The sequence below is a fragment of the Tinamus guttatus genome, unplaced genomic scaffold (assembly GCF_059628265.1).
Source record: "Tinamus guttatus ecotype Peru unplaced genomic scaffold, ASM5962826v1 Tinamus_guttatus_pri_ptg000753l, whole genome shotgun sequence".
NCBI classification, from domain to species: domain Eukaryota; kingdom Metazoa; phylum Chordata; class Aves; order Tinamiformes; family Tinamidae; genus Tinamus; species Tinamus guttatus.
The window spans coordinates 986995-1006212 of NW_028289287.1; the positions used below are offsets into that span (position 1 = coordinate 986995).

Genomic DNA, 19218 nt, shown 5'->3' on the forward strand with positions numbered 1-19218 from the left:
TACAGTGTCAATGTCCGTCATAGTTACAACTGAGAAAAGTTGGTCCCTTTGGCATCTTAATTGCACATTCCTAAAGAAGAAAATGTAACTTCATTGTGCAGAGACACATTCGTACTTACAAAGTGATATTCAAAATTCTGAGTACAGTATCCAGCCTGTGCAAAGAGATGCAGTGAGGAACACTGACAGCCAGGCATTTTTGGGCTAATTTTGTTTTGCAAGGAGTCCTCTGTCCAGTTTTCATTAAGACTGATTCCATTTATCACCATGCATTTCCATGCATTGACTGATCCAGTAGGAGCAGTTCAAACACTGGGATGAAGGACTACGCTAGAGAAAAGTTTGGCAGAGGATAAATACCAAGATTCTGATTGAGAATTACACAGTGAAATACAAAAATGTCTTTTTTCTCTTTATGAGTTGTGTTTTTATAAGCTCTAAGGAGTATCTCTATGACTCAACATAACCTATGAGGACAGAGATGCCAGCAGTCACCAAATAACTCATTGAGGCAGTCCTGGGATAACATCCAACTTCAGCAGTCCTCAACAAAACTGAGAGGAAGCAGCACACAGGGATGCTAGGGAGAAAGAGGCCAGACTCTTCATGACAGTTGCAAAACAAAATTGCACTGTACCCCTCAGCCCTCTGATCATCTCATGAGTAGGCCCTGGAGAGGCAAGAGGAGGGGAGAGGGGGAAAGGTATGGGTGGGGGAGAAGGAAGGAAAGAAATAATCTAGGCAAACCCAAGCTTTAAGGCATTAAAGTATTCAGGAGAGAACCACAGTTTGTCATTGGGCACATTATGTAAAACCAGACATCTGTTAAATATTGTTTTAACAAGCTGCTAGTACCAAAACTTCTGAAACAGAATGCATTTTAAGAGAGCAAAAGTCAATACCATGTATGGTTTATGTATATTTATACAAGCACATAAACTTGTATACATATGTAAATATAATATATATGTATCGGCATTTATGTAACTACATCTATATAAAAGTAATTATGCATTATATAAGGTTTGGGGGGCTCTTTCTATAGATATGTTTATGAATTAGATCCTTAGTCTTTGTAATGGCATTTGATAGATGTAAAGAAGTCCTCACTGGAAATCATCCTAATGTTCACTAAGAATTGTTCAACTCACTTTAGGATCTGTCTCAGTGGTGTGGCCTCTATTACCTTATCTCCCTCTGCACATGCCCATACTTTTTTGGAAAAAATATCCTTTAGCATTGAAAATTTCTATGCATTATTTATGCCCAAGATGATTTTTCCTCCTGGAAAGTCTGAGTAAACTCATTTGCAATTTTTAAGTTAAATGATGGTGGAAAGGAAAAAAGAAGAAAAAAAAAAAAGAAGACATTTCCCTTGTAAACATTTTCATATGTTTTTATGCTTAGGCATAATTCAGAAGTGTCTGCACTTTAACATTCAAAGTTTCCTAGTTAGCAATTTCTCTCTAAGGACAAGGACCACTAGTCATTGGTAAATAAACAAAGAGAATAAACACAACTTTTTATAAATATTTAATTTTTTTTTTGTCCTTGCACATCTGTGGCAGTCAATATTATTCATTCTGGGAGCTACAGCACACTAATTGCAGCACTAATACCTAATTATAGCACAAAGCCACTGACAGGGTAAGGCGCAACCAGACTTCCTCGAGTGTTGTGAGGGAGTATCCTGGGGTGGAAGTCCGCCACCAGGTAGGAGACTGTAGAAAGCACTCTGTGATATCCATAAAACGTGTGTGACTGATGCAAAAATGGGATGAATCTTTGAGTGGATTATGAATTAGAGCCTGCCCTCTCTCCAAGCTCAGTGTTTGTTGGTGCTTCCCATTAATTTTAGCTGGACCTGAAGTGAAGCTTCAGGATGTGGGAGAAAGCTCTTTGTACTCCCCGTCAACTATGGCGAACTCCCACGGAAAGGACTGTGATGCATTCATCATGATTAGAGATATCCATGTAGGAAATCATATTTGGTTCATCGACAAGAACACCATGTAAAGCTCTGCTCTGTTGGAAAAGCTTGCATTGATATTATAAATCATTGAGCACAAAGCCTGTCTTTTAGATTAGTCTCTTTTTTTTCCCCTAGATGAAAATCTTTTTTTCCTTAGATGTGAAGGGCCTCATCCTGAAACTATTCAGAGATAATTATCTAGATACCCTGCAATCCAAATGCCTTTTTACAACAATAGCCCAAATGTCTTTTTACAACATTAGAATTAGTTTTTTTAAATGAAAGGAATGACTCACTGAGCCTTTTAGCAGCCCTTGGCAATCTATGCCCTGTCCATGAGACTCAAGACAAATGTGCAGCGAATGAAACTCAACCTGTACCTCCCCAGTCTGCTCACTGCTCTGAGACCACACCACTATACTGAGCTGTCAGACTGACTGTGTAGTGACTCAGACCACCCATGCTGGCAGGAAATGCTCCATGCCGTTCAGCCTTGAATTTGTCAGATGAGATTGCTGTGAAGGACGACAAGCTGAAGTAAAGAGGCAAGAAGCGAGTATGTAGTTTATTTACCTGTTCCTCTAAAATTGATTTGAGAAGGGAAAGAGGAAGAAATGGAACAGCAAGTGCAGAGGAATTGCTTTCGTTTTCTGAATTACTTAAAATGATTGGGATTCAAAAAGAGGTTGATGCTAAAGGAGAGGAAGGGACAAATCTGAGAACCAGCTTCCGAAGTTTTACTTTTATTTCACACAGACTTTACTCAGGCAAGCTCAAATAAGAAATAAGAAGCTGAATAAGAGATTGATAAGATTTGGCCTACCTCAACCTTTGGGTTCCTCCATACAGATGGAGGAACCCAATGATGGGATTTCATGAAGCAGCAATGGTAGGTATCTGTTCATCAGTGTCTACTACATTCAGATTTGCATGGCCAGAATGGTCCTACTCTTAAAGATGTATTTAAAAGATCTTTAAGGTATTCAGACTAAAGAGTAAGCTTCTGTCATGCAGTGACTTTGGAATCAATGTCTCCCACTTGTTAGGCTATACCTCAGTCAGGAGGAAGTCTTGTCTTCTTGTACCCAGTTGAGTTTCTTCTACTTATTTCTATCAAAAGGGTTGCCATCTGCCCTCTCTGAAGGAGATCTGGAGTGTGGCTTGCTCCTCATGTGCCAAATAAGATTGCATCCTCTCCTGAAGCAGACTAGTTCTGGTGAGGGGAAATATTTGTCAGTTTTTGGAGTGATCTGAGGGTGTGCTTGGCAATATGATATGTCAAAAGGAAAAAAGGAAATTAGTTTCTGATGATAACTCTCCCACTCCAATTTTGGAACAGCCAATTCAAAGCTGCTGGGATTTCTTTAATTCTGATTTACTATATTAGGAATTCTTGCAGAGATTTTTTTTCCTTGTTTAAGCCTAGGTAAATGAATAGACGAAGTGAGAGTAAATGCATTTTCGTCTCTTATTAGAACTTGTGATTCTGACCTTGCTCAATGGAGTGTATTTTGCAAAGTGATAGTCATAGAATCATAGAATCATTATGGTTGGAAAAGATCTTCAAGATCATTGAGTCCATCTGTAAACCCTTCAACACCATACTTGCTAAATCATGTGTCCTAAGAGCGTCATGTACATGTTTCTTGAATAGTGCCAGGGACAATGACTCCACCACTTCCCTGGGCAGCCATTGCTTCACATGTAGATTTTTTTCCTAATATCTTACTTGGACCTCCCTTGGTGCGACTTGAAGCCATTTTCTCTTGTCTCATTGGTAGTTACTTTGGAGAAGAGATTGAAAGATCGAACCCTGCCTCACTACAACCTCCTTTCAGGTAGCTGTAGAGAACAGTAAGGCTTCCCCTGAGCCTCCCCTTCTCCAGACTAAATATCCCCAGCTCCCTCAGATGCTCCTCATAAGGTCTGTGGCTGTGGTACAGCCTATTCACCAGCTTCGTTGCCCTTCTTAGGACATGCTCCAGTGCCTCCACGTCTTTCTTGCAGTGAGGGGCCCAAAACTGAACACAGTATTTGAGGTGTGACCTCACCAGCACCGAGTGCAGGGGGATGATCACTTCCCTCGTCCTGCTAGCTACACTGTTCCTGATACAAGCCAGGATGTTGTTGGCCTTCTTGGCTACTTGGGCACACTGCTGTCTCATGTTCAACCGTCTGTAGACCAACACCCCCAGATCCTTTTCGGCCGCGCAGCTCTCCAGCCACTCTGCTCCAAGCCTGTAGCACTGCATGCGGTTGTTGTGACTGAAGTGCAGGACCCAGCACTTGGCCTTGTTGAGCATCATACGGTTGACCTTGGCCCATCGATCCAGCCTGTCCAGAACTCTCTGTAGAGTCTTCCTACCCTCAAGCAGACCAACTCTTCCTCCCAGCTTGGTGTGGTCTGCAAGTGTTCTGAGGGTGCACTCAATCCCCTCATCCAGATCATTGATAAAGATATTAAGAGGACCAGCCCCAACATTGACCCCTGGGGGAACACGGCTTGTGACCGGTTGCCAGCTGGATTTAACTCCATTCACCACCACTCTGTGGGCTGGCCATCCAGACAGTTTTTCACCCAGCAGAGAGTACAGCTGTGCAAGCCCAGAGCTGTCACTTCTCCGTGAGAATGCAGTGGGAGGTTATGTTAAAGGCCTTAACATAGGTCTAGGTAGACCACATCCACATCCAATAGGCAGGTCACAAAGTCACTGTACTGCATCTCAGCAAAGCCACTAGCAGCATTAAATCAAGAGGTAGTGTGATGATTAATGGGAGCACTGAGTTGATGCCTCTATTTATGAGGAATCTATTAGTCAGAAGCACGAAAAATAAACCACATGAAAGGTTGTCGAGAAGAGGTATCTGAGCCTCTCACACTCACCCAAGCTACAGCTGTCTGCTTTTCTAAACAGGAATGCCCCAGGAGCATCAACTTTCACGTCATAAATTTTAAAAGGCCACACAGAGTACTGGGAGTATTCAGGCATTTAAATTCAGGTAAGATTTCCTTAGACCAGGAAGTCTAACATCACCCTAAATTAAACCAGTCATTTAGTGACACTGTTTCTTAGGATTCTCACTGCTAGGTGTCCTCTACCCAGCACCTACTAGTTCATGCCTTCCTTTAGTTGATGGCTTCACTTTAGACATAATATACTTTCCAAGGTGGGGGGGGGGGCAAGGGAGGGGTAGGGGAGGACAATAACAATGCTGTCTTTTCCTGTAGACAGCTTACTCATCATTTGCACTCAACAACAAGGAAAATGATGCTTTCCAAAGGCCTTCACATGTCTTCTTCCTATTGACAAATCTGTGAACTTTCTGTCCCAGGAAGACATACCCAGAGAAATTTTATCTTCTGACATTTTGCTTTTCCAGAGAATAAAGGGCGTATTTTAAAACATTGGGCTAACAAGATATGCCACTAAGATGTTTCCTGGGCCTCAAAGTCTACAAATCAGGCAAACTTCTATTGACTTAGATGTTTTACAGATCCATCAGTGTGACAGGAATGGGCCAACATTTCACTATGCTAAACTTTTTCCTTTGGGGAAATCTTTTGTGGGTCAATTCATCAATAAGTTGAATTCAGACAGAAATTTGCATGGAGCTTGTTTCTTAATAGGCCTTTTCAGTCAATAACATGTTGTTAGATAGTTTTGATTTGCACCAGTGAAATTCCTGACTATGTTTTGTTTTAATATTATTAGGTCCTTGAGAAAGGTGTTTTATCAGTTAAATTTAGGTTGTGACAACAGTGCCTAAGGAAGTGATTTTAAGGTAAACAATGGTGTTATGAAAAAAAAATCCCTCTTTTCATGAAAAGTGCAAAAGATTTCTCCCATAACAAGGAAAAAACTTATACAGGGATTTTCTGGAAAAGAAGACTCAATAAATAAATCATAACTCATACACACAAACCTGTTTTTCTTTATTGTTATTTATTGAATTCAGAAGTGTAAACTACAGTTGAATGTATTAGTTTGATTTTTATTGTGGTTATTACTTTGCATTTGTGCTACATACTTTTTTCATTTGTTTATTTTCTGTTACTTTCTGTTTCTTTAGGATGTGTGGGAGAATAAACTTTCACTTCCCGCAAGCAATACATTAAACCAATGTGGAGTTTTTACAGGTGTAGAGGTTTTATCCAGTCCCTTAAGTAGAATTGCCTACTGAAGCCTTTTGCTTACTATGGAAGACACAGCCTTTCAGGCAACTTGTCAATTTTTCAGCTCCTTTGGAGCAAAAACACGTCAACCCTTTCCATGTTCTAATTACACACAAATAAAATAACCCTATATGAGCTCAATTCTAAGTACTCTAATGCATCATTGAATTGGAGTTAGAGATGCTGCATGTCTCCAAACTGAAGAATCTCAGTTGTAGGTGCTTGTTTTTCAATTGTAGCTCTCTGAATCTCTTTAGAGCACCAAGGGATTTTAGAATGTAATGTGCCACTACGGTGCCTTACTAGGTGACATAGGTGCTTAGCTATTTGCCAAGTAATGTATTTGTGTGAAGATAGATCATCCTATGCCTTAGGAAAGAGGCATAATTCATTCAGAACATTCTGTAGTCTCTCTCTCTCTTTTTTTTTTTTATTGCATTGTGGGTTAAGAAGTGAGCCTTGTAGTACTAGTAGTCTAGTGCCTCTTCTAGAAGAAGATGATACAAAAGCTACCATCTATGTCAAGGGTATAGCATAGCCTCTGCCCACTAAGGAAGAAACCAGGCTTATTGATTACATATTCCAGAAAGCACAAAGGACTCAGGAATTCGATGTATCGTTGTGCCACCACTTAGTCCTTTCGATTAATGATTTCTCCCCATCTGCTTTATCCAAATTACAAACCCAGAAAAAGAGTGTCAATAATATTCCGCTCTGCTAGAACTTTAAACATAAAATTTCTAACTTAAAATGAGGATGTCAGTGGCATAAGGAGAGGTGAACATGTATTTGTCACTCTTTGGCTCATGCCTCCCTAATGGAAGATATTTAGTGAGCACCTCCTCTTTACAGATTACATCAGAGTCTTCAAAAGGGTGCTAGGAAGAAACAGTGACACCTTGCAGATTTCACCATTTTTCTTGTTTGCTTAACACTTTCTTTGCAGATAGAGAAAGGTAAGCTTTTCTTTCATTGCTTTGTGATATTACTGCGGCCAAATTTTACTGTGGAGTTTCATGGATTTTGTTGGTCACAAAGTTCATCAATGATTTACTATCACCTGGGTTTGCCATCTCCTTTCAAAAGATGCTCAAGAATAATGCATCTCTCTCTTCCAGTTATCCAGTTTGGCTTTGTCACACTCTTTGTTGCCTCCTTCCCACTGGCACCACTCTTTGCTCTTCTGAACAACATCATAGAAGTTCGGCTTGATGCAAAGAAGTTTGTTACTGAGCTCCGAAGGCCAGACACAGTAAGAGCAAAAGATATAGGTAAATAAGTAATATAAACTCATTACAATGATGAGAACACTAAGAATTCAATAAGGAAGAAAAAACATGATAGTAAACTCCTTAATGAAGCTTTGTTTTTTGCTTACAGGAATTTGGTATAATATTTTGAGTAGTATTGGAAAGCTGTCAGTTATCATTAATGTAAGTATTTGATTATATCATCTTTTAGATGTGATCTTAAGAGGTTATTTTGTTTCTCCAAGCTTTTTTAAAAGTGATATATATTTTCCTCCATTACTAAAAAATACAATAAAATCTATATTATCCAATTCATTCTCGTGGACGTTAAAAACATCACCTGAATTACAAAGGAGATGACTGTTTGCTCACCTCTTTCTCTGTATCCTTGTGTTATGTATGATTGTAATGTCAATTCATATAAAACAACTAATGAAATGTACATAAGCAGGCAGCAATGCAGATAGCTGCTAAAGATCTAACTTTCATTCATATATATGCCTCCTTCTGTCATTCTGCTAGCATAACTGTCGGTTTGAATGAAGACGATGTAAACATAACATTCAAGAGCAGGTTCACAGAGCAGAAAGCCCTTGAATAGATGGATAAACATTAACATTTGTTCTGCTAAATACTGCACACTTAAGACAAACATAATTATATCCTAAGCATCATTTCTCCAATGAACTGAGTTTTTCTTATTTTGACTTGGCTTACGCACTTCCCAAGCTACAAAATCTACACTGAGAAAGACATCCTTCAGTAGAATGAGAATGGTTAAACATAAGCATAATGTGTTGGTATACATATATATTATGTCTATTCATTTATTTTATACTTTAAGTAAAGTTTTCCTATGTATGTTTTATGATAAAATAAAAACTTATATCCTAAAAGTTAATCATAATAGCACTTAGTATTTTTTACTTACTGATATTAAAGCACTTTAGAGTGGTAGATGGTTGTCTGACTACTGAGGGGGAAACTTGTGCAGAAGTTTGATATGCAGTTTATTTAATACAAACGCATCCAACATAATGACACTCTATAGAGATATCTAAAATACCATTACAACTGGGAGAACTCTACTAACTCCTAAGAGGCAGAGTTGTTTGGTGTGGATGTTGGTGGAGCATTATTCAGGTTTGGCTTGGCTATTTCTTGGATGTAAGGTAGGATGCTTGTGCAGCACTGCATAGATTTCAGGCCTCATGGCAATTATCTGTATAAGATGAGCAAAACTCTGCAGTTTGATCTAACTACACTGTGCAGGTTTGTGTTCAGGTTTAACATTTTTGCCTGATTGTTTGTTATATCAAACAAACTCTGTTCATCAGCATTTTCTGGAGAATCCATTAAAATGACAGTTAGCTATTTCCTATTGACAGAAATGTAAATATGCACACACTTGATTTGAAAAAAATAACTGAATACTAAGTATTCAAAACAATATTGTATCAGAAGAACTACTTGGTAAAATGTAATATGAAATGAATTCTTATTGACATGGTCTAGATTCTCCTGTGTCTGACTCTTTTCATAGCTGTAAGTTTTATTCCAGCATGGGCTTCATTGATGTCAGATGCCTAAGCCCTGGTGTGGGGGTTACTGGAGGATGAATACCTTAAACTCTGCTGGTCTGACTGAGTTAGGAGTGTGTATTTGCACCAAATTATACCACAAAGCTAGCATGCCTGTTTTTTAACCTGTTAAAAATTGTGAAAAACCCACTTATGAATCTAAAGGGGGAAACAGTTGGGAAAATATAAATACTTTAATTGTTTTTCTTATTCTGTGCTCTTAGAAATGATCCATCTGCCTAACTATAAGTGTCTCCTGGAGACAGAGCAGGTTACTTGTGATTATAAAAACATATATTCTGTACTTGATCTCTCATTTGTCTCAAATGTAGATTCCCTATATTTAACTCTCGTGTCATCACTTCTTCTAAATTTACTTGAACATGAAAATTAGCACATGAATTAATTAAATCTGAAACACATTCAGCATATATTCACAACATTTTTTTTTTGCCTCCCAGGCTTTTGTAATTTCTGTCACATCTGATTTCATTCCACGCCTTATGTATCAATATGCATACAGTCAAAATGGAACCATGCATGGCTTCATCAATCACACGCTCTCATACTTCAATGTCAGTCATCTCAAGGCCGGAACACAGCCAGAAAACTCCCCATTTGCACAGGATGTTTTATTCTGCAGGTAAAACAGTTCTAATGGCATTTTGCAAAGGTGAAGTAAAAATTCCTCAGGTCTTTTGTCAAGCAAATATTTTCCAAGTGGGAACTAATAACATTTGTGCTTTTTAAAATGTGGTTTTAAGATTACAGCTGTTAGATATTTTTAAAGCAATTTAAACACAGTCTCAAATAGAAAATCTCTTCTGTCCTGAAAGACAAAACTTTAATAAGGAAAATGGGAGCAGAAATCAAATTTTAAAATGGACTTTTTCTCTTTGCTACCTTCAGTGTTTACGTAATGGGATTGAGTTTTGAATATTTGCTGTCCAACTTTAAAACCTACACCTTCTTCCTCTAATTGTCCCGTATTTCAGCTTCATCTTTGCAGGCAGGGGGATATGAGTCTGAACTTCCTTTAAAATATGTACCAAAAGTATATCAGCCGCATATTGAACAACAATAACCAGGAAAAAAAGCAGAAAATCCAGAAAACCCAGGAAAAGCAGAAAATCCCAGTTTGTAGATAACTGTAGGATAGTTCCAGTTGACATGAGGAATCACTAATATGGATTCAGGTTTATGGATGTATCCTTGCTTTTTCATTAAAATTTATTCAATGGAAAGAGCCCAAGGGAGTACACATAAATAACCACACTGGTCAGGGGTGTACCCAACAGCCTGCCTCACCTTCCTTTTGACTTGCTTGAAATCAGGTTTGAAACCCAAGCTCTTTCTTTGGAAGGTAAGACTTTATTTATGTGTTTTCCACTAAATAAAGGTACTTAATTTACATCCTTTATTTTGAAGTATAATGTGTTTGTGTACGTTCACTTTTTTTTAAGATATCTGCCTTGATTTTGGATTTTGTGCCCCTGGTAGTGACCATCTAAACCTAACATGTCTCTACATCCAGTTAAACCTCAGTCTTTCCCAGCCTCCATTCTCAAACTGATGTCTTGGGGCTTCTTTTTTAAATGTGCAATATTACTCTTAGATCAGTTTTGGCTAAGGGGCCAAGATTGGTGAAGTGTTGGAAATCTGTCACGATATCCTCTTAGTATTAAACATCACAGAAGCAGATACTAACCAAAATAGAAAGAAGATACAAATCTTACAGGCAACAGTCTCTTAACTCTTCCGATTAGGTTGGCCTTGCAATAGTGTTCTATTGGATACTGAGATACAGGCAGAAATTATTGTTAGTTATTGTCTATTTCATGTAGAATTTTCTGATTAGAGCTCCATAATGTTTCCCTTCTTTCTTCCCATCTGTCTACATAAATAGTCCTTGATGAACTTGGATTAGATAAGGAAGTAGATTTCTTCATTATTAATTACATTGATGCCTGTATTTCCACATAACCTCTATTCAGAGTTTCTTTAAAAAAAGATACAATGTATTTACAGAGTATATATAAATGTAATATAGCTAAGGCAGCTGTGGATTTTTATATGGTTACCACTCAGTTATGCTTTTTCCTGATTTCCTCTTTTCTATTAATATATGAAGGCAGCTTTCAGCATGACAGGGAAAGTTAGCTACTGAAGCTGGCTAGAATACACATTTATGTCCCACCAAAATCTTTGAGGAGCAAGTTGTCTTCATGTTAATGTTGTAAAAGGAAAAATTTTCAAATGAATCAAACAAATTAATTTAAAACATTCTTTAAAAAAAAATTCATTTTAAATATGTGGTGCTGATTTTGCTATATTAAAAATATTAATTTAGAAATAAGCAGACACTTAAAAGAGACATTAACTCTGGAATTAGTCTTCTAATTTAAGCGCTATAATTTGCCTTTCAGAGCAGACCATCTCTCTTCACCAATTACTTAAGGTTTTATATTCTGAGTAGGTTCTTCAAGTAGCCAGACACCTTCCTTGGTCTCTAAATAACTGCATATTTCTACATGTAGTGTATTCCCGTCCTCCACAAAGTCTTTTTCCCCCCCACTCCATTCTGAACATCTTAGTAAATAACTAGTTTTATTGAAACCATCTACCTGCTTTAAACCAGGTAGATCGAAGATTTTTAATCAAGCCTACACATAAAAGACCCAGCATTACAGAAAATATTAATTCTGTAATGCTTACAGAAAATATAAAAATATAATAATATCCCTAAAAATTCTTCAAGTTGGCACTATTCAGTTTAGTGTGTGCACAGTTACATCCCATTCCTGAGTAAGAAAAGTTTAACCATACCTAGGATTCCCTATATTTTGAGCAGGTGGTATTTGTCTTACCTAGTCTAGTCCTTTAAAATGATGCATCTCACATCCTTCTGCAGGCACTGGAAGCTGAGTATATGCAGAGAGAAATCTGAGCCTCAAGTTCAGACACTTCAAATTACCTTTGGGATGTGCCTGCCTTCTTACCTCAATTACAGAGGAGGCCTAGATGAGTGCTAGAGCAGATTCCTAACTTTTAAGCAGCTAAAGAGAGAGAAAAACATTCAGAGGAAATAGTGCTGTACAGCACTCAGATTAACATGGATGCCACAGAACCAAACCATAGGGAGAAAGTATTAATCCGCTATAAATTTAATAGTGGTACCTGTCTGAGAATACCAGGTTCATGATACTGGAGAAAAAAAAAAAGGAAAAAAGAAACATATTAAATGTGTGAACATGTCTCTGAATGAGAAACAACCATGAGAGCATTTTTGCTTATCAGGAAATGATTATGAGAAAATGTCAGTAAGCATATTCACTGTTTATGACCAACACTGCATTATTTTAATCCTACCAAAGTCACTACTTTGACCAGAATTACTGCTGTGATAAAACATGGGGTATCTAGCTCGTTTCCCAAGAGGCAGACAACAACACTGTCCCTCAAGCTGGAAAAAAAAAAAAATCTGCTTTTCTCTTTCTGGCAAATACATTGGGAACAAGCTGACCTCTCTTATTCTTAGATTTCTGTGACCTCTGGAGATAAATGTGGTTCCAAGCCTGAATTTTGCTGTTTACTGGCATTGCTAGAGATTAAGGTATCTTAAAAATAACTATAAAAACCAGAAACAGCTCTCCCACTGAATATCCAGAATGCATTCTTTAAATATTTTGAGCAGCATTTTCTACAACGCTGCAGATTCTTCTTCTTCCTTTTTTTTTTTTTAGAGCAAAATTTAGCTGTGTACCTGAGGGCAAATGAAAAGGAAGCCTTGCTAAATTATGTGGCATTTTTATTGGTTTAGTCCTTTTGATCTTTATAAACACATATGATAATGGAGTGTGTGAAAGAATGCTGATCATATTGAAACGAAAAAGGCAGTGAGTATGTAGTCATTAAAGGGACTTTTCCCTTAACATGACTCTGTCTCCATATTCAGCAATTTTATAAAGTATCTTGAATGAATTTTCTTCATGTCCTGAGTTTCTTGCCATATGCACCCAGTGATCAGTCGTGTATTCTCTTTTCTTTCCACTGTCAATCCTTATATTCTCCTTTTTGGTAAACAAGGTTATACAGCATTGCTGAATCACAACTTCATAGTGATTCAGTCATGTTTTCCTCAATTTCTTGTAAAAGACCAACAAATTATATGCTACAGCTCATTCAGACCTGTTCATGATTCCACCTACTTACATATTTTTACTTTTCTACTACTGTTTCTTTTTGCCTGCTGTGGTTCTTAAATATAATTACGTATTTATATCTTAACTCTTTGCCTGTAAAACAGTTTTCTCTGACCAGTCCTCTTCACTGCCCTCATTTAATTTCCTCAACAATTTTGTATTTTCAGTGTGAATTTTTGATTTCTCCTTCAGAATTTTTCTGTGCTCTGTTCTTAAACCACATCAGCTACTTCACATTCTTGTCTCTTTTCAGTGGGATTAGAAATGCTTGCTATGTATGCAGCACAATAGTCTTTGGAGCACCAGCTGTTTGCTCTTCCTAGCATGTCTGCTGAATCAAATATTTTAAGAATCAAGAATTGCAGGGTTGTGTGAATGAGAAGACAAGTGGGATTTTTTTAATACCTGTAGAATGTAGTAGCTAGAAAAGGCTTATTGCACTATAAGGTCCCATTTGCTATGGCATAGTTAAAAAAAAAAAAGAGAGATGGAGGCCCAGCTAACTTGTCTATAGCTCTGACAATATCACTCTTCATAAATCACTGACTGATGTTCTGTTGAAAGGTTCAGGCATCATAAGCAGTGTGATTTCCCACTAAGACAGGTGAAATTTCAATGAGGTCTAATGTCCTGCAACACTTGCATAGTTTGTGAAGCTGAGTACTTTAAATGAAAATCCCACCACAGTTGTTGATCCTTTCAGGCAAACCTAGACTGTGTTTCAAGGTTATGATTGATTTATCATGCTAGACACAACCCTTAGCAAGCTCAGTAGTTTTCCTGACTTTGATGTTCAAGCAGATTGATTTCAATAGTACTGTTTCTGACCTTGGCTGCAACTCTTACGTGCAGATATGAGCAATGGAGTCTGCCTTGTTCAGAGAGGTACTGGAGGAGAAATCCAGTATGCAGGCACAGAAAAGACTAAATTTGAACCTGAAACAGGAGAGAGAGCTTGGCTGTTGTGTGCGTACTGCTGAACACAATGAAATGGTCTGTATCACAGCCCAAGTAGATCTTCCATTAAGTTAGAACAGACCTGATTTAAAGTTGTTCTCTCCTGGTCCTCCTCTCCCCACCATCATGAGGCTGTATCCTATGTATGTATTGGAATTTCACCCAATGTTTCAGGCTGAATTTCCTATGACTTTGGGGTTTTTGTAAATGCATAATTCAAAGTGCAAGCCATGTGGACAGAACCTGGAGGTAGTTTTAGTAAGAGCACCTGCAAGCTGAAACTGACAGGTTTTATATATAAACCTCTTTCATTATCTCCCAACACAGCCTTTTCTGCAGTCTAATGAATCTTACTGTCAGGAAAAGTTTCATGGTATTCAAGACAGATTTTCCCTTTCTTAATTTCCTAGTCAAACACTGTGAACAGCACTAAATTATTCTCTTCAGTCCCAAGGGCACAATTCATTTATAGTTATCATGTCCAACTGTGGGTGTTACTTAACCAGAGTGGAGAAATACATATGCTTTTCTTTTTTTCTGGCGAATCAGTCTCTGCCCCCCATTGATTGCCTTGCTGAACTGCCTTCAATTACTATTATTTTTTTCTGAATTCCCCACAGCTGAATGTAGTACTCCAGGTGTGGTTTTACCTGAGATGTCCAGAGAAGGGCTAATACCGCTCCTCTTGCTTTTTATTTATACATACACAAGTCATACCTTGCTGTTGCTGTCTTTCAAACTTGCATGAACTTGCTGGGGACTGCAAGCTCCAGGCTCTTTTTACTGCATTTTCTTTCAAACTTTATTCTTTCAAGATCCTTCAATTGTTTTATTTTAATTATCCATTACCCTAGATTATTCTCATGTGTTCCCTGTCTGCATTTCTTACTGCTCTATATTTCCCGCCATTTGCAAACCTTTCCAATTGAGGAGCAGTCTGTGATTGCTGTTTACTTCTAAATGATTGATGATAATACTAAAAGCATCAGTCATTGCAGCAAACCACTAACAGTCTGTTTTATCCCATCTAAGGCTTAGTATAGGAAGTGTGTTTCCCCTGGCTTCCTCTATCATTTATGCAGAGAGACAGAAACCTCCAGAGTGTGATTCAGACTTTAAGTGGGCTTAGTTATTCCCTAAATTAATCTCATTTTAGATGGGATGAGGTTATCATCTCATTTGGATTAAAGATGCTTTCTCTTATCTTTATACTTCAATGCTTTATTCTGTGTACACTGAGATCTTTTTAAATTTAACAAAAAAGAGTTTACTCATTAATCCAAAAATGTCTGGAAAATTCCGCCATTAGAAGAGCATTCTTATTTTGGTTAAAACCTGAGTAAACTTTTTAAATTAATTGGAAATAGCCCAGTCTAATTCTGGATTTGTATTTAGTAATATGGAATGAAATACAAACATCTGCGTTGTTTAGATTCAACTACTGGAGAGTCATGTTAATAAGCTAACCGAGCTGTCTTCTTTGACAGATTTAAAGACTACAGAGAACCACCTTGGTCCCCAAACCCATATGAGTTTTCTAGACAATACTGGGCAGTCTTATCTGCTCGCTTGGCATTTGTTATTCTATTTCAGGTAAGTCTTTTGAGCTATTGCAATTTCAGTCACAGAAATGTCATAATAAATGAACTGAAATGAATGTGTCAGAGGAATTCATGTCCAATTGAACTTTTCTGTTTGCGAACACCGAGCTTGATAAATTTGTACCCAGTCTACTGGGCCTTCTGCAGTGTCAGTGGGCTGCAACACAAATTTGCCTTCTGGAGCACTGTGATACACTTCCTAAACACAGGTGTTACTTTTCCTTCATGAAATGAAAGATACGTAACCTGCCTTAACTCCTGGTACTATACGGATATCCAAAATATCCCAGGCTCTTGAATATTTCAGTTAAGTGGACTCTGTTATGTAGGCTTGTGAAATACTACTCTTTACCTAAAGCAAGAAATAAAGGATAAGTAATAAATACACCAGTATCTTTCACTGTCTACTTTCTACAACCCTTTCTCCCTGAATGGAGAATTCACTAGTAAGGGCTTTGCTCTTACGGCATCTTCTAAATGAGAGGAACCTTCTAAGCTCTTCCATGATCTTACCTCCACAGTTAAAATGGGGCCATTCCTAATATCAAAATATGCCTGTCTTTTTTCATCCTTTCCTGAATATTCCTAAGAGCATCTAGTTTATATTGCCCTCTTACAGTTCTTCCTTCTGTCTTCAGTTACTTTCCACGAATATCTGCAATTTTTTTTTAAGACAACTGGATATGCTGGTCTTCAAAGAGCATTCTGGTGGTTCTGCCAGAATATATTCCCTGTGCCCATGACATTTGAAGTTCAGTATTCTGACTTGCACACTGCAATAGTGTTCACAAATCCTACAGCCAGCAGACAGAAGCATGTTTAAGTTAGTCACTGTGCTGAGGGAGAGTTAAGCACAAGCATAAGTTGTTTCCTGAAATAAGGCCATACTCAGTTGCTTAATACCTTCAGCAAAATATATTTGATACATGCCTTCCTGTTCAATAGGAAATGTTTGGTTTTGTTCTAATGTATTTTGGATTCTTCCATTCTTGTTCCCTTCTCTTGTTCTGTTTGCAGAATTTGGTGATGTTCCTCAGTGTTCTGGTTGACTGGATGATTCCTGACATCCCCAAGGATATCAGTGAACAAATTAAAAAAGAGAAAAGTGTGCTTGTTGACTTTTTCCTGAAGGAAGAGCACGAAAAGCTGAAGCTGACTGAAAGCTTTATCACACGTGACAAGCACAGACCCCAGAGTGGGATCAAAGGCCAAAGGATCCGAGCTGCCAGTTTCTGCCATTTTAGTCAAAGTCAGAAAGGCAGCCTTGCCTCCTTTAGCTCACGGCACACGGAAGTGTGACTCCTTAGGGAGAGATAATTTACTATACTAATGTCTGCAATAACTATTTATTCAGTGAAATGCTTCTGAAACTGGAGCATGGACAGTCAAAGAACAGACTGGGAGCAAAGGGAGAGGGTCTTTTACTTCCTTAGGAGCTCAATACGCAAGTTTCTCCATAATATTTGATATGCTGTCTGGGATGCAGCCTCTCAGAATTTGTCACTGCAAGCTATCCTGTGGCTGTGACTGGTGCTCATAGTGATGCATGTGAATTGGATAGGCACATAGATATTCCCTTCACTCTTGCAGTCTAAGTGGTAGGTCTAGCCAAGGTCCATATTCCTGTACCCTGGGGGAAATAAAGAAGAGAAGGCAAACTACTGACCCAACATCCATCTTTTATCAGATCTGAGGGACATCAGCAAAGCATGTTGGAAGCATTTATCTCAGGGCTATAGTTACAGTCTTATATTTTATAAACACGTAACATTTTAAGGAGCATATGCCTTTCTTATGTATAGTGCTATTTGGTGTTCTTGTTGTAGTGAGGAAAGGCTGTTAAAGGCACAGAACTGTGGACACAGGACAAATTAAAAATCACTAAGCACTTTCGTCTATGAATATACTGTCTTTTGCTTGGCTAGAAGCCTGAATGTATGTGCTAATAAGCAGAGAGGCTACAAAATACACATCAGAATGAAATAAAGACAATAGAACTAGCAAAGCTTATTATTATTCATTGTCCTGAACAACAGAAAAAAGTGTGTGTTTGATTCTCCTCTCACTTAGACGGGAATTCTGACAGTGTCAAGAATAATCGTTCCACTAAACCAATATTAGTGTGAAATTGGTAAGTGATAATGGAATCAAGTGCTGTAAATCATGTGACAACATCTTCGTGTACATTGTAATAGAAGCGCTGTTGGGCATTTACTGTTAAATATTTTGCAGAATATTTATCATCAAAAGAGATGCACTCCTTGCACTTTTATCTATATGTATCTTATGAATAATTTTATTCAGTTACAAATGCAATAAAAGTTTCTTTAAAAATCTGTTGTGTTTACTGGAGATTCTGACTCTAAACCAATTTGAAACTCAGAGTTCAAGAATGTCTTTTGATTTTATTAGTTCTTAACAATGCTTTCAAAATGATTAAAAACATACACCAGGGCTTTAGTTGCAGGTGTTTTACATAATATGATTTTTCATTAAAATCATTATGTTATTTTGTATAATATGGTAATTTAAAGAGAGGTATGAATGTAATTTGTCTCTTTTATTTAATCTTAAGTTAAGGAAAATTTAAATGGAAGAACTGTTTCAGGATGGGTTGAAGTGAATAATTTCATTTTAGAGCTTCATTTTTAAATTTTTGTTTAGGTTTATTTATTCCTTTTATGTAACAGATGAATTTTGATATGACAAAGTTTCTGTATTGAAAATTCAAAATGTTTGCCTTTGCTGAAATGAATGTCTGACTTATCCAAATATTTCCTTTTTTTTTTCCCAGTCAAAACTTATGATGTGCTGCATTTTATATGAAATTCAGAGACAGTTCTGATCCCCCTCTGAAAATGCATTTTTTGATGAATAACAATTTGCTGGGGAGATTGACCAACTATTCATTCAATTTTATACACTCAAGACTACATAAATATTTTTAAGTTTGCAAAAATACAAATTATTGCAATATTTTTCCTTTCCCAGTATGCTATTTGAATAGCTCCTAACATAGTTAGCAACAGGAGTTGGTAAGCTAACAACAAGATAACAACATAGAATTTTGATTATAAACTATTGGCTATGTGTATATTTGTCACTTTTACTTGAATTTGGCGGGAATTTTTTTCACAGTGTTCTTAAATACAATTTAAGACTTTTTTGTAGTATAAATCACCAGACATAAAGTTTGCTTTCCCACTCAAGGGTTAACTTTTGAAGCAAGTCAGTTTATCTCTTCTAAAATGAATTGCCTCATTTTATTTTCAAAAGAAGAGCAACCCCTGTCAGCGATTCCAAAACCTGAAAGGCAGTTCATATTAATGAAAACTGTTCCCTCATTTACCCTAGATGGTGTTCTGCTGTGGGATTTGTTTGTTTGGAGCTGTCTATCCTTGTGATTTACATCTACATTTGGTACAATTACTTTTCTTCATAGTAAAATTACTCTAATTGGGACAAGCATTGTTATTCCAAAG

The 19218-nt window shown here is 37.4% G+C and overlaps 1 protein-coding gene across 1 annotated transcript in view; it reads left to right on the top strand.

Annotated features, from left to right (window-relative positions):
- The window catches only part of ANO2 (anoctamin 2), a 169200-nt gene extending 152165 nt beyond the window's left edge, over positions 1-17035 (top strand). The window contains exons 21-25 of the mRNA XM_088537398.1: positions 7265-7417; positions 7527-7579; positions 9438-9619; positions 15623-15728; positions 16754-17035. Of these exons, the coding sequence (XP_088393524.1) occupies positions 7265-7417; positions 7527-7579; positions 9438-9619; positions 15623-15728; positions 16754-17035 (776 nt within the window). The remainder of the gene's footprint in view (positions 1-7264; positions 7418-7526; positions 7580-9437; positions 9620-15622; positions 15729-16753) is intronic.
- The last annotated feature ends 2183 nt before the right edge of the window (positions 17036-19218 follow it).